We start from the raw sequence: 12782 nt of genomic DNA, 5'->3' as shown, positions 1-12782 counted from the left end.
AACATTCAAAAACCAATACGCCACGATATTTTGAAATTTGTGGGTGAATGACAAAACCCGATTTTTTTTGAAATTTGTGGGTTGGAAGAGCCAAATGCTCACCCCAAGGCCATAAATTTATGGCTTATGACGTCCTTTACGACTCTGGACCTCCTACCCACATTTATCCACAACACACTATCTCCGTGAATTGGGATTATCTCCCCGTGCATAATACTATATAAGAAGAATAGTCCCACATTTACCTGTTTGAGCAGGACCGCAGGAGATCCGGACTCGTTTTTTAGAGTTGTCTTTTGCTCATGAGAAAGAGATATGCGTTGTTGTCAGTTCACCGGAGAGAACGGTGCATTTCCAACCACCCGTTTAGTTGAAATTACTAAAACACCCTCTACACGAGGCGACAGTTGAGCCACTCATTCTTGATTCTTCTGTTAAATTGATAAAAACGACATTAACGGTTTAATGGAATCACTTCTCCATCCACAACACACTCTTCAGTTCAGTCTTCACCTCTCTCTCTCTCTCTCTCTCTCTCTATGATCACCTGCAAGGCTTCAAGCTTCAGTTTCAATTACTTCGCTCTCCAACCCACCTGCTCAAGAAACTATAGAAATCTAGGGTTTCTAACCGGGCAGACTTCTCGGCGCGACGGCTGCAAAGTTTTCTTTTCGCTCCACAGACAGAAGAACAACCCCAGGAGTAATTCTACGAGGGATAGTAAATGGAGAGAGGATGAGGATGATGATGAAGACGAAACTCGTAAGGTGCATTGCGAAGTAGATGTCATCTCGTGGAGGGAACGGAGAATCAGAGCAACGGTTTTGGTTTATGCCGATGTTGAATCTGTCTGGAACGCTCTAACTGATTACGAGAGGCTTTCTGATTTTATTCCGAATCTCATTAGCAGGTAAAGGAGGCTATCTTCAGCATTTCTTATTACGAGAGTTCTCCTTTTTTCCTGTCCTTTTTGTATTAATTATTTGAAATCGGTATATGCATTTTCGGAAGCGAAGAATGATTTTGGATGGCAGTATAGGTTCTTTTAGCCATGGGTAAATGTTCTTGCACATACACACCTCTCTATTTGAGCAGGAAAGAGACCTAAACTGCTTCCCCAGCAACCAGAACCTCATCTAAAATATGGACAAAAAGGCATCATATCCTGTACTGAAAATTTACTAACTCATTGTAAGCTTCTTTTATTTCATTTCCTGCTCCTTTTTTCTCCTCGAAACTTTTCAGCATCTGGAAATGGGTATTTTCTTCTGTTGTTGAGTTGGCCTATCCAAGAGCTTTTGGTATTTAGTTGGCTTTTTCTTTCATCCTAGTCTTCTTGGATCTCAATGAATAAAAGCATTACTTAATGTTTCTCGTAAAGGTCATTTTATCTTATTGTTTTTCTGTAATGCTAACACATATGATCCTCTTTTTTTGTGCCTCTATGATATTAATACACACTCTAATTTCCTTTAATTCTATGATTATATTGCATGATTTCTTGTTTTCTAGTGGGAGAATTCCTTGCCCATATCCAGGGCGCATATGGTTAGAGCAGCAAGGCTTTCAACGAGCATTGTATTGGCATATAGAAGCTCGTGTTGTCTTGGATCTTCAAGAAGTCATAAATTCAGTAAGATTTTGAAACCTCTAGGAGATATGCATACAACTAAGTTGCTGCAAATTATTATTAGAAGACTTTTGGTATTTTTCATCTATTTAAGTTAAAGGAGCTGCTAAGTGGCTGCTTAGTTTTTCTGAAAACCTAAAGGCTGCATTGAAATCTAGCAGGGTATCCATTCAAAAGTGCTTAAATGGTAGAAATTGTCTAGAATCTAATGCACCATGGCATAAAGCACCCAACTTATAAAGAAGTCCTTAAATGCTTGCTTGTACATTTTTTTAAACTTGCTCTTATCAAATATTATTGTTGTTCTACTTTCTAGGTACACGTTATTTCATATCTTTTCTGGTCATTGACCATCACAACTCTGATTCATTGCTCATTGTTTAGACTAATGGCCGCGAACTACATTTCTCCATGGTTGATGGGGACTTCAAGAAGTTTGAAGGAAAATGGTCCTTAAAATCAGGCAAAAGGTAAAACCCATGTATTCAATCTGATTGAGCATATATTATAATGTTGAAGATATCATTCCATGGTTTTGTTGTGTTTTATCATTCACATGGGCCAATCTGAGAATTCTCTTTTTCATTCACTTATCATACCTTTATTTTTGGAAAGCACACATGCTAGGCCTGCTTCAAAATATTCCCTTTATTTCTCATGGTTCTTTGCAGTCTATGGCCCCAGCTTATAGAAAATATGTATGATTGAAAAGATAATGGATGCTAATTTCATTGCAATGAATACTAAAGTAATATATACACCCCTCCTCCTAATGGGGTAGAGGAGGCAAAATTGCCTTTTTGGTTGATAGATCTTAATTCTTGATGTATCCACAACGACAAACAAGATTTCTAGGCAAGCTAGCAGGTGCTAGTTTGGGGGTGGGGGGTTTGTAGTATTTGATTTGTAAGGTGTATGAGGAATAGGGGTACTAAAGGAAGAAAGTTTATGTTCAGGGAATTTAATTTGATATCAACCCTATTGGGGGTTTCTTGTAATTTTGGATAGTCTTGAACTCTTGATATTATATAAAGTGTTTCTGTCATTAGAGAGATATGGCTTGGCATGTGATATTGTAAAACCAAAAATTCTCTCATTGTCTATTTTCTACTATTCCATCTTATCTCCTTTTCTCTTGATGCATTATTCATGACAAGATTCTTACTGATGCTGTAGATGGTCTTCTCTTCAAGTGACAAAATAACTCCCCCAGTATTGAACATTGTTGGCCCCAGACCTGAATAACTAGGTGTGTGGTTCAAAGTATATTGATACACTCAGTACTTAAAAATGTGTATTGGGCAGTTCAAATGGATAAAATACTTAGATTAAAAATTAAATAGGTTTTAAGAATTGAGTCAGGACATCTTTAAGAGGGGTATTAACCTTTAAAATTGGCCAGATTTCCAAACTCATGTATTTAGTGTTTTGGTGACCCCAAGATATGATATGATATGCCTGAAATAGGGCATATTATATCGATACTTTGAACCTTGGCTAGGTGTTGTAATTCCATATAGAACTTTCTTAAGGTAAATCTTATTTTGATTCTTATTCAAATAGACATTAGATGCTAATTTCTCGACTTTGTATTACCTTGAATATGATTACTAAATCCATGAACCTCAAATTCTAATATTATTTACTGCTTGCTGACTGAAGTCCTATAATTTGTTTCCTGTTTTAATGTTATTTGTGTAGTCCATGTTCACTTTGTCATCCGTTAGCTCTAAACCTAGAGTTAGCTGATTGCCTCTTTTGGGCTCCTCAAGACCCTAACAAGCCAAGAATATTTTATCCCTATCTAGCCTCTCTACATAATGTCTCAACTTTTTAGGAATGTTATAGAAGCCCTTCATCTCCTTCCAGCCCCCAACTCTCAAATCCTGGAGAAAAATGCAATCAAAGCCCTTCTATAAAGGCCAAATTCTCAATTCTCACCAAATTACCATTAAACCTAGAAGGCAATGATGACCTCTTCACAATATCTGGAAACTTGAATTCCACAAAGACTTGGATTTGCCCTTGAATATCATGCATGATTGATAAGCAAAGTTGTAAATTTAAATCATGTAATTGAATATCTTTGGTTTGGGTTTTAGAGAAAGTAGAACTATCAAGAAGCATCTTTTCCATAATTAGGTGTTGATATCTAGGATGGAAAGCTTTGATATGGAAACTGAGACAATATGAAGAAGAGTTGTTTTTGTAATTATGAGGATGCTTGTTATTCATCAAAAAAAAAAAAACAGGATGGTTGATTTGAGTGAGACTTTTAAGATATTTCATCAACTTATGAGGTCTGTGTTTGGAATGGTTTTATGAAGTGTTTGCTGGACTACCAGATTTTGTGATTGGAGATGGTTCAAGAGTCTGCTTTTGAGAGGATGAATGGAGTGGAATTGGGAGGATTCATGATTTCTTTTCCAAGATTGTTTTGGATTGGTTACAAATACATCAATGTTTTGAAACCAGAAATTTTCAGATTGTTTTGTACCTTACATTTGGACTTTGGAAGACTGTTGCTTGAAAGAGAAATTAAGGAGTGAATTTCTCTCTTCAGATGGTTGGAGACATTGAAGATCATGCCTTCACAAGGTTGTACAAGGAGCATGTAAACAATTGCTTTACTTTTGAGTTTTCTTGTAAGTAATTAATAACTATAAGAAATCAGGTAGATCACTAGTCTTTGTTTTCTGTATAATATTCATGAAGAAGATATTCTGCATCTGCTCATTCATTCATTGCAGAGTCCAGTTTCTTTTGGTAGAAAACCATTTTTCTTTTTCTTTTCGGCTAACATGGTAGCAATCCATTAAAGTCCTCTTCAGAACACTTAGTTAGATGTTATATTTTTCTCTTTCTTGGACTTTGGAAGTAATTTTACTCATATACTGACAGTAATATCTGAGACACTATTCAATGTATGAAACATACAAGAGTCTTTAGCAAATTTAATCATAACATAATCCATATATTTTTCAGGTCTTCAACAACTATTTTATCTTATGAAGTTAGTGTGATACCACGTTTCAACTTCCCAGCCATTTTCTTGGAAAGGATTATCAGATCAGATCTTCCTGTGAACCTTCAAGCCTTGGCTTGTAGAGTGGAAAGAAATTCTGAATGGAATCAAGACGCAATGATCATGGGAAGAACCATGAGTGGAACTTCTAAGGCTGTCCTTCCCTCACCTACAATTGACTTGTCAAGTGGATTATATGAGAAAGACAAACTGTTCCCCAGTGGGTCGAAGGAGAACCATTCAAGTTCTAATTTTGGTCCCTTGCCTCCTTTCACTAAGTTCAACAGTAACTGGGGTGTATTTGGAAAATTTTGCAGACTTGATAGGCCTTGCTTGGTAGATGAAGTTCATCTTCGTAGATTTGATGGTCTATTGGTAACTGATTGATTTTACACTTTCATGACCTTTAATTCTATATTACACTTTTAATGTAGTTTCTGATTAAGTGGTTTTTGGTGAAGGAAAATGGAGGTGTTCATCGTTGTGTTGTTGCCAGTATTACTGTGAAGGCACCTGTTCATGAAGTATGGAATGTTTTGACTGCTTATGAAGCTCTTCCCGAGTAAGTACAATATATTCTTTCTTCACTAATGATTTATTTGTTAAAGTTGTTATTGTTCAGTTTGTTTATATAGATATAAACTAGATGCCATACAGATTATCTACTGCAAACTTCCTGACAAAATTACCTGCATAAATGATTCTCTCTCTCCCTCCCCCCTTTCCAAACTTCCCTATAAATTGGATTGGTGGGAATTGCTCCTTTTCCATGAAAATTGTAGGGTTCCTCTCTTCCCTGGACCACAGAATCACACCTCTGGGGCTTCTTTAAATGATATCTCCCTCATTGTTGATGGGAACAAGAGATCAACCCTAAATAAATTGGGAATGACCACATGTGGTGCATTGAACAAGTTTTAGAAATGACCATATCTCACATCAGTAACTGCATGTAATGAAGAAAATGTGTGAGTTCACCATTTCTGTTACATGTTGTAATGGGTGATTAAGGGGGTGTGTTAACAGGTGTATTATATGTACTGTTCACAGGCTTAGTACCTGCAGGGGTATTTTTGTAATTCTGTAGACATATTATTATGTACGGCCAGAATAGTATAAATATAATGCTTCACTCGACTGAAGCTAAGTTTCGTTGAGGCCTTAACTTCGTTGCCTCTTGTTCTTCTTCTTTTCTTCTTCTCCTTGGTTTCCTGCTCAACATGGTATCAGAGTAGGACCGTCCGGGCCTAGAAAACAACTAGCTGAGGTCTCTCTCCACTGCTGTGTTGGAGCGATAGTCCTGATGCTTGAAGACAAGGAAGAGGAAGCTTTTCTAGTGCTGCGGTCAGTCTTCACTGCCGAGTAGGGCTCTGCTAAAAGTAAGCTGACCGTTCAACTTCCCAGTGCAGAAAAAGGGTTTGGCTACATGTATTTTTGCTGGTAACTGGGGTTGCTTCGACTAAGAGGACTGTAGAAAACCATCCCAGATGTTTGAAGGAAAGCTCTGACCTGAAAGGAAGTTCGAGTCCATGACTGTACTGCCTTTTCACAGTTCGGGTGTCCTAGGTACTGAACAGATTTTTTTCCTGTTTATGGCTCTCTTCTTGCACGACTGTTAATGTCCCAAAATCTGAGTAGGGACTGTTCCCCTTCCTCTGATTGTATGTTGCCCTAGTCAGCTCTCTAAGGGGCTGTTGATGAACCCTAGAACTTGAGTGATTGTTCGGCTGCCTTGGAAAGTGGATATCAGCCAATTAGGTGTGGTGAATCACCACTCGTATTGCTGTTCCTACTGTGTTTTTTTTTCGGCTGAGAAGCTGTATCAAGTTGCGAAATTGTAGGTCATTCAGACCTGGTTACACTGCATGTGCAGTTCGTATATTGTTCTGTGGACTCCTACATAGTGTAGGTCATAAACCCTAGTACTGCAGTTGCAGTGTTTGTGCTTGGTTCTCTGTGAGCCAGAAAATTAGCAAGTGTCTAGTTGTGGACTGTTGCAGCTCTGTAAGACCGTGCTTTGGTTTTGTGTACTTCTAAACTTAGAATCATGAGTAGTGAAGATTCAGCTACATCCGGAATCTCCACAATGCTGAATGGAATGAGTGGGAACAGTGACCTATATCCTTCCCTATGGCTGTTGTTTTTCTTGACGGGTTAAACTACCTAGAGTGGTCAAGGGGGATCAAGCTATACATAACTGCAAGGGGAAAAATAGGCTACATAAATGGAAGAATCAAAGAACCACCTTCTGGAAATGCAGAATATGATAAATGGGATCAGGAGAACAGTATTATGTCATGGCTTTTGATCTCCATGCAACCGAAAATAAGGAAGAACTTCATGTGGGCTGAAACTGCAAATGAGATCTGGGATAAGGCAAAGTCCACATATTCTGAACTTCGACACTATGCCAAGATTTATCAATTGCAAGCAGCTTCATCTATTTGTAAACAGTGGGAGAGGAATTTATCAGTTTATTACTCTGACTTGACAACTGTTTGGAAGGAGTTGGACCATTACCAAAATATTAAGTGGAAGTGTGAGGAAGATGCAAAATTGTATAAGAATCTTGTCTCACAGCAAAGGGTGTTTGCCTTTTTACATGGTCTCAATCCTACCTATGAACCCATCAGGGTACAAATTCTAAGTTCTAAGGATCTTCCTTCAATTCAGGAGATCTATGCTCTTGTCCAGTTTGAAGAGAGCAGAAGGAACTTGATGAACAACACTGGAGGGGATGCAATTGTGTTGGCGGCAAAGGGGGGTCTCTCTACTAGTGGTGGACCTTCTGTCAAGAGAGGGGATCTCCAGAAGAAAGCAGAAGATAAGGAAAAATTGTGGTGCACTAATTGTCAGAAGCCCCGACACACCATAGATACTTGTTGGGATCTCCATGGGAAACCAAAGTGGGCTCAGGATTTACCTAAGAAGCAAGGCTCAGATGTTATTAGATGACCCGGGCAGCAAGGTACCAAGAAACACCACATGGCCCATATGGTTACTCGGGAGAATCAACCCTCCACCTCCACTGTGACTCAACCACCACATGGCCAACATAACTACTTTGGATCTGACCCGAGGGAGGATGTTGCAAACTCCTTCCGTGACCATTTGGAGCTTTATGGTAGAACAATTCGCCAGATGGATACTCCTCCCACCACCTCTTTTGCATCCACATCAGGTAATCCTACCATAGCTTTCCATGTTGCTTCTCACGACCTTGACTCTCCATGGATCATTGATTCTGGAGCATCAAAACACATGACTGGATTGTCCTCTTTCTTTCAAACTTATCACCCTCTTTTCGGAAGAGATAAAGTGAGACTAGCTGATGGATCATACTCTCCCATAGCTGGTCAAGGAACTCTCTCCCTTCTCCTTGGCCTTACTCTTTCTAATGTTCTTCATGTTCCAAAATTTCCTATGAATTTGTTTTCAGTCAGTAGTGTTACAAATTCCTTAAACTGTTCCGTGACTTTTTTTCCTTCCTATTCCGTGATTTAGGATCTGGCCTCGGGGAGGACGATTGGTAGGGGTCGTATGGTTGATGGACTCTATATGCTGGAGAATACGGCTGGCCTTCTTGTTACAGAGACTGTGAGTCAGTTTAGAAAGAGTAAAATGTATTTATGGCATTGTCATTTGGGTCACTTGTCTTTTGAGTCCTTGAAAGTTGTTTTCCCAGAACTGTGTAAGTCCGTGTCTGTTTCTAATTTTTCTTGTCAAACGTGTCAGTTAAGTAAGCATTGTAGAACTCAATTCCCTCAAAGAAATAGTAAATCTGAGTTTCCTTTCCACATTGTGCATTCTGATGTGTGGGGCCCTGTTACTTTACCTTCTGAGAGTGGCTACAAGTACTTCATTACCTTCATTGATGATTATTCCAGATACACTTGGGTATATCCAATGCGAACCCGTGAGGAAGTACCAAAAATTATCCAAGATTTTCAGCGGATGGTCTTCACCCAATTTCAGACCGAAATTCAAATATTTCAATCAGACAATGCAAAAGAAATTTTTCATAGTGATCTCACGGAGTTCTTTGCTTCACATGGCTCACTTCACCGGAGCTCTTGTGCCCGCACGCCACAACAAAATGGTGTGGCTGAACGGAAGAACAGTCACCTTCTTGAAGTGGCACGAGGATTATTACTCCACATGAATGTTCCCAAACGTTTTTGGCTTGAGGCCGTCCTTTGTTCTACATACCTCATTAACCGAATGCCCTCTCGTTGGTTAGAGTATAAAGCTCCACATCAGCTTCTCTTCCCTAAGGCCCCTCTTCTTTCTATTCCTCCTCGTGTTTTTTGTTGTCGGTGTTTTGTCCAAAACCTATCCCCCACCCAGGGAAAATTGGACTCTCATGCTATCCCGTGCATATTTCTTGGCTACTCATTCTCTCAGAAAGGGTATCGTTGCCTTGATCCTGTTTCATGAAAATTCTCTGTCTCCATGGATGTTACCTTCTTTGAGGATGAGCCATTCTTTCTTGTTTCTCCTCAGGGGGAGTGTAGGTATGAGGAGAAACTGGTTCAACTTCCTCCTCTTCCTACTCCTCCTTCTCCTTCTCCTTCTCCCCTTCCTCATTTTGATCCTCCACCTTTCCGTGTTTTTTCTCGTCGTCGTAAAGGCCAATCAGGTTCATGAGCTGAGGAGAATCTAGAAGCCGTACCTCAAATGCTATCAGATTCATTGGGGGAAGATCATACTCACTCAGGTAACTTGACTCCCAACCTCCCTGTTGCTGATGATCTTGACCTTCCCATTGTCCACAGGAAAGGTGTTAGGTCGTGCACCACCAAACACCCCATTTCCAACTTTGTTTCCTATGAGAACATCTCACCTTCATTTCGTGCTTTTCTTACCTCCATTGACAGTAGCTCTCTTAGTACCAGAATGGATGAAGGCCATGAAGGAAGAAATTGATGCTCTTCATAAGAATGGCACATGGGAACATGTTGATCTCCCTAAGGGAAAGGATCTAGTTGGATGTAAATGGGTGTTCACTGTTAAGCATGGGGCTGATGGAACCGTGGAGAGGTATAAAGCTTGTTTAGTGGCAAAGGGTTTCACTCAAGTATATGGGGTTGATTATGCAGAAACCTTTGCACCTGTTGCCAAAATGAACTCTATTAGAGTCATTTTCTCTCGTTGCCAATCTGAATTGGGATCTACATCAGCTTGACATCAAGAATGCCTTCTTGAATGGTGACCTTGAAGAGGAAGTTTATATGGTTCAACCCCCCGATTTTTTGGCTCAAGGAAGTGAATGAAAGGTGTGCAAGTGGAAGAAGTCTTTATATGGGCTGAAGCAATCACCAAGGGCTTGGTTCAGGAAATTTCATACTGCAATCCTGAAGAGGGGATACAAGCAATGTCAGTCAAATCATACACTGTTTGTAAAAAGAGTAGAAGGTAAAATGGTTGCCCTAATAGTATACGTGGATGACATAATTGTTACTGGTGACTGGAAGGATGAAATTCAATGTTTGAAGGGCTTCCTTGCCACTCAGTTTGAGGTGAAAGATCTAGGTCCCGCCAAATACTTCCTTGGGATTGAGGTTGCCCGATCAAAAAGGGGTATCTTCATCTCCCAAAGGAAATATGTCCTATATTTGCTTAAGGACACTGGAAAGATTGGGGTTAAACCAGTTGACTCTCCCATTGATCCCAATCACAAGTTAAGTGACAGTCAAGGTGAACCACTTAAGGATGTGAAGCAATTTCGGAGGCTTGTAGGGAGATTGTTGTACCTCTCTATGACTCGTCCAGACATAGCATATATTGTTGGTGTCCTCAGTCAGTTCATGCATGCACCTAGGTCCACCCATCTTGAAGCAACGGAGAGAGTACTACAGTATCTTAAGAAGTTCCCGGGTGCTGGTTTATTATTCCAGAAACATGGACACTTGAGGGTTGAAATTTACACAGATGCGGATTGGGCTGGATTTCAAAGTGACAAAAGGTCTAGTAGTGGTTACTGCACCTTTGTAGGAGGGAACCTTGTTACTTGGAGGAGTAAGAAGCAAATCGTGGTAGCTAGATCCAGTGCTGAAGTTGAGTATCGTGCAATGGCACACGGAGTAGCCGAAGTATGTGGATAAAGAATCTATTGGGAGAGTTGGGTTTTCCAGTTGGTAAACCCATGACTCTACTCTGTGACAACAAGGCAGCTATCGGTATCGTTGCCAACCCGGTACTACATGATAGAACAAAGCACATTGAAGTTGACAAGCATTTTATCAGAGAGAAAATCATCACAGGCGAATTATGCACTCCATACATCACCTCTGAAGACCAACTAGCAGACTTATTTACAAAAGGGCTAAACCATTCCAGACATCAAGATCTCTGTGACAAGTTAGGCATGATTGATATCTATGCCCCAACTTGAGGGGGAGTGTTAACAGGTGTATTATATGTACTGTTCACAGGCTTAGTACCCGCAGGGGTATTTTTGTAATTCTGTAGACATATTATTATGTACGGCCAGAATAGTATAAATATAATGCTTCACTCGACTGAAGCTAAGTTTTGTTGAGGCCTTAATTTAGTTGCCTCTTGTTCTTCTTCCTCTCCTTTTCTTCTTTTTTCTTCTTCTCCTTGGTCTCCTGCTCAACAGGGTGTTGACAACATGGTTGGTTTTCTTATTGAAAACATAAGCAACTGCCACATCAACAAAATTATATTGTCTTTGCTGATGTGGAAGCTGTTTTTGTTTTCAAAAACTAAACCAACCACGTTGTCAAACACCCCTAAGTGTGTGGGCCGATTCTTATGTTTATGTTATTTATTTTATTGTAAGTTGGATATGAAGTTATTGGGCCCAGATTAGTTGCTTTTTATTTAAGTTTGTGTGTCCCTTCACTAATCAGGGGAACACTTGTCCTTTAATGTATTATTAGACGCTTTAATATAAAAATCACTTTAGGGTCAGCTGAGAACACTTTTTCCACCCATTCGTTCTTTCTTCTCAACTGTTTTCTCTTCATGCTCTTCTACTCTTGCAGGTCAGCAAACATGGTATCAGAGTACTAATCAACCTGATTGTTGATTGTTTCAACCGTCTCTTTCTCCTATTTTCTCTTTCTATCTTCCTTTTATTTTCTGGTTACTTGTGATGAAACCCTAGGTCTGATTGTACCACACAAAGAGGTCTGTATCTAGGGTTTCTGTGTGGGTGTAGGGTCTAAAGAGGTGTTTTTCCAGCCTGGTGTATGCCTTACTAGAGCTTGTTCACAAGTAGTAGACACTCTGATACTAGAGAGATCTATTTTAAGGAGAACTGAGTGGACAGTCCTAGATTAAGCTTGGATGATAGTTCTTGGTTCAGCCGATTACAGTAGAGAGGTCTCTCCAGTATTTGGAAGGTGCAGGAAGGCTGAAAGTTGTGTTGCAACTGTGTGGTTGTCACTATAGTGTCCAACAGGGTAGAGTTGTTAGTTCGAGTAGGAATGGCAACGGGATAAAAGATGTCCTCCATCCCTGATCTCCGATGGAGATGGGTTCCCTGTGAGACTCGAATCCTCAAAATTTTTTAATTAACAGTATTTTTTGAAAAATAAATTTATTTAAAATAAAGGAAAATTTTAAAATATAAATAATATTTTAAATATTTTGATATATAATATAAATAATATTAGATATATAAAATAATATATATTTAATATGAAAATATTTAATATATATAATTAGGGTCGGGGCGGGGTGGGGAATTCATTCCCCATCCCCGTCCCCGCCCCATCAAAGCAATCCCCACCCTTGACCCCATCGGGTCGGGGAGGTTGGGTACCCGGTGGGGATGGGGAAAATTGCCATCCCTAAGTTCGACCTCAGATTTCGGCAAAGCGTTAGCTTGATTTTTGGGTGACAGCTGTTGTAGTGTTGTTGATAGGGGGAACCATGTCTACAATCTTAGGAGAAGTGTCTTCTAAGGACAACCAAACTGTTGGGAGAGCCTCAAATCTTGATAATCCTAACTTGCACAGTTTACAAATCATTAGTGTGTTGTTCAATGAGTATAGTTTCAGATAATGGTCAGTTTCAACCAAGTTGTTTGTAGAGTTCTAGGGCATTAATGTCTTTATTTATATTGCTGTTAGTGTCAGTAAGTTAAGTTAGTTATTT

General features: G+C 39.6%; 1 protein-coding gene across 2 annotated transcripts in view; it reads left to right on the top strand.

Moving 5' to 3' along the window:
* Window positions 1-251: 251 nt before the first annotated feature.
* Window positions 252-12782, top strand: part of LOC148873995 (polyketide cyclase/dehydrase/lipid transporter) — a 45411-nt gene continuing 32880 nt past the window's right edge. The window contains exons 1-5 of one of the 2 annotated variants that reach the window (XM_088966324.1): window positions 252-910; window positions 1513-1633; window positions 2015-2100; window positions 4616-5030; window positions 5117-5217. In XM_088966324.1, the coding sequence (XP_088822450.1) occupies window positions 540-910; window positions 1513-1633; window positions 2015-2100; window positions 4616-5030; window positions 5117-5217 (1094 nt within the window). In that variant the 5' untranslated portion in view covers window positions 252-539. Of the gene's footprint in view, window positions 911-1512; window positions 1634-1946; window positions 2101-4615; window positions 5031-5116; window positions 5218-12782 lie in introns of both variants that reach the window. The other variant, XM_088966325.1, reaches the window with a different exon arrangement.

This window comes from Nelumbo lutea, chromosome 1, assembly GCF_056320005.1.
Source record: "Nelumbo lutea isolate HS-2025 chromosome 1, American lotus-T2T, whole genome shotgun sequence".
Lineage (NCBI taxonomy): Eukaryota > Viridiplantae > Streptophyta > Magnoliopsida > Proteales > Nelumbonaceae > Nelumbo > Nelumbo lutea.
The sequence above is the reverse complement of the archived record's forward strand: the minus strand, read 5'-3'. Positions and strand labels throughout refer to the sequence as shown.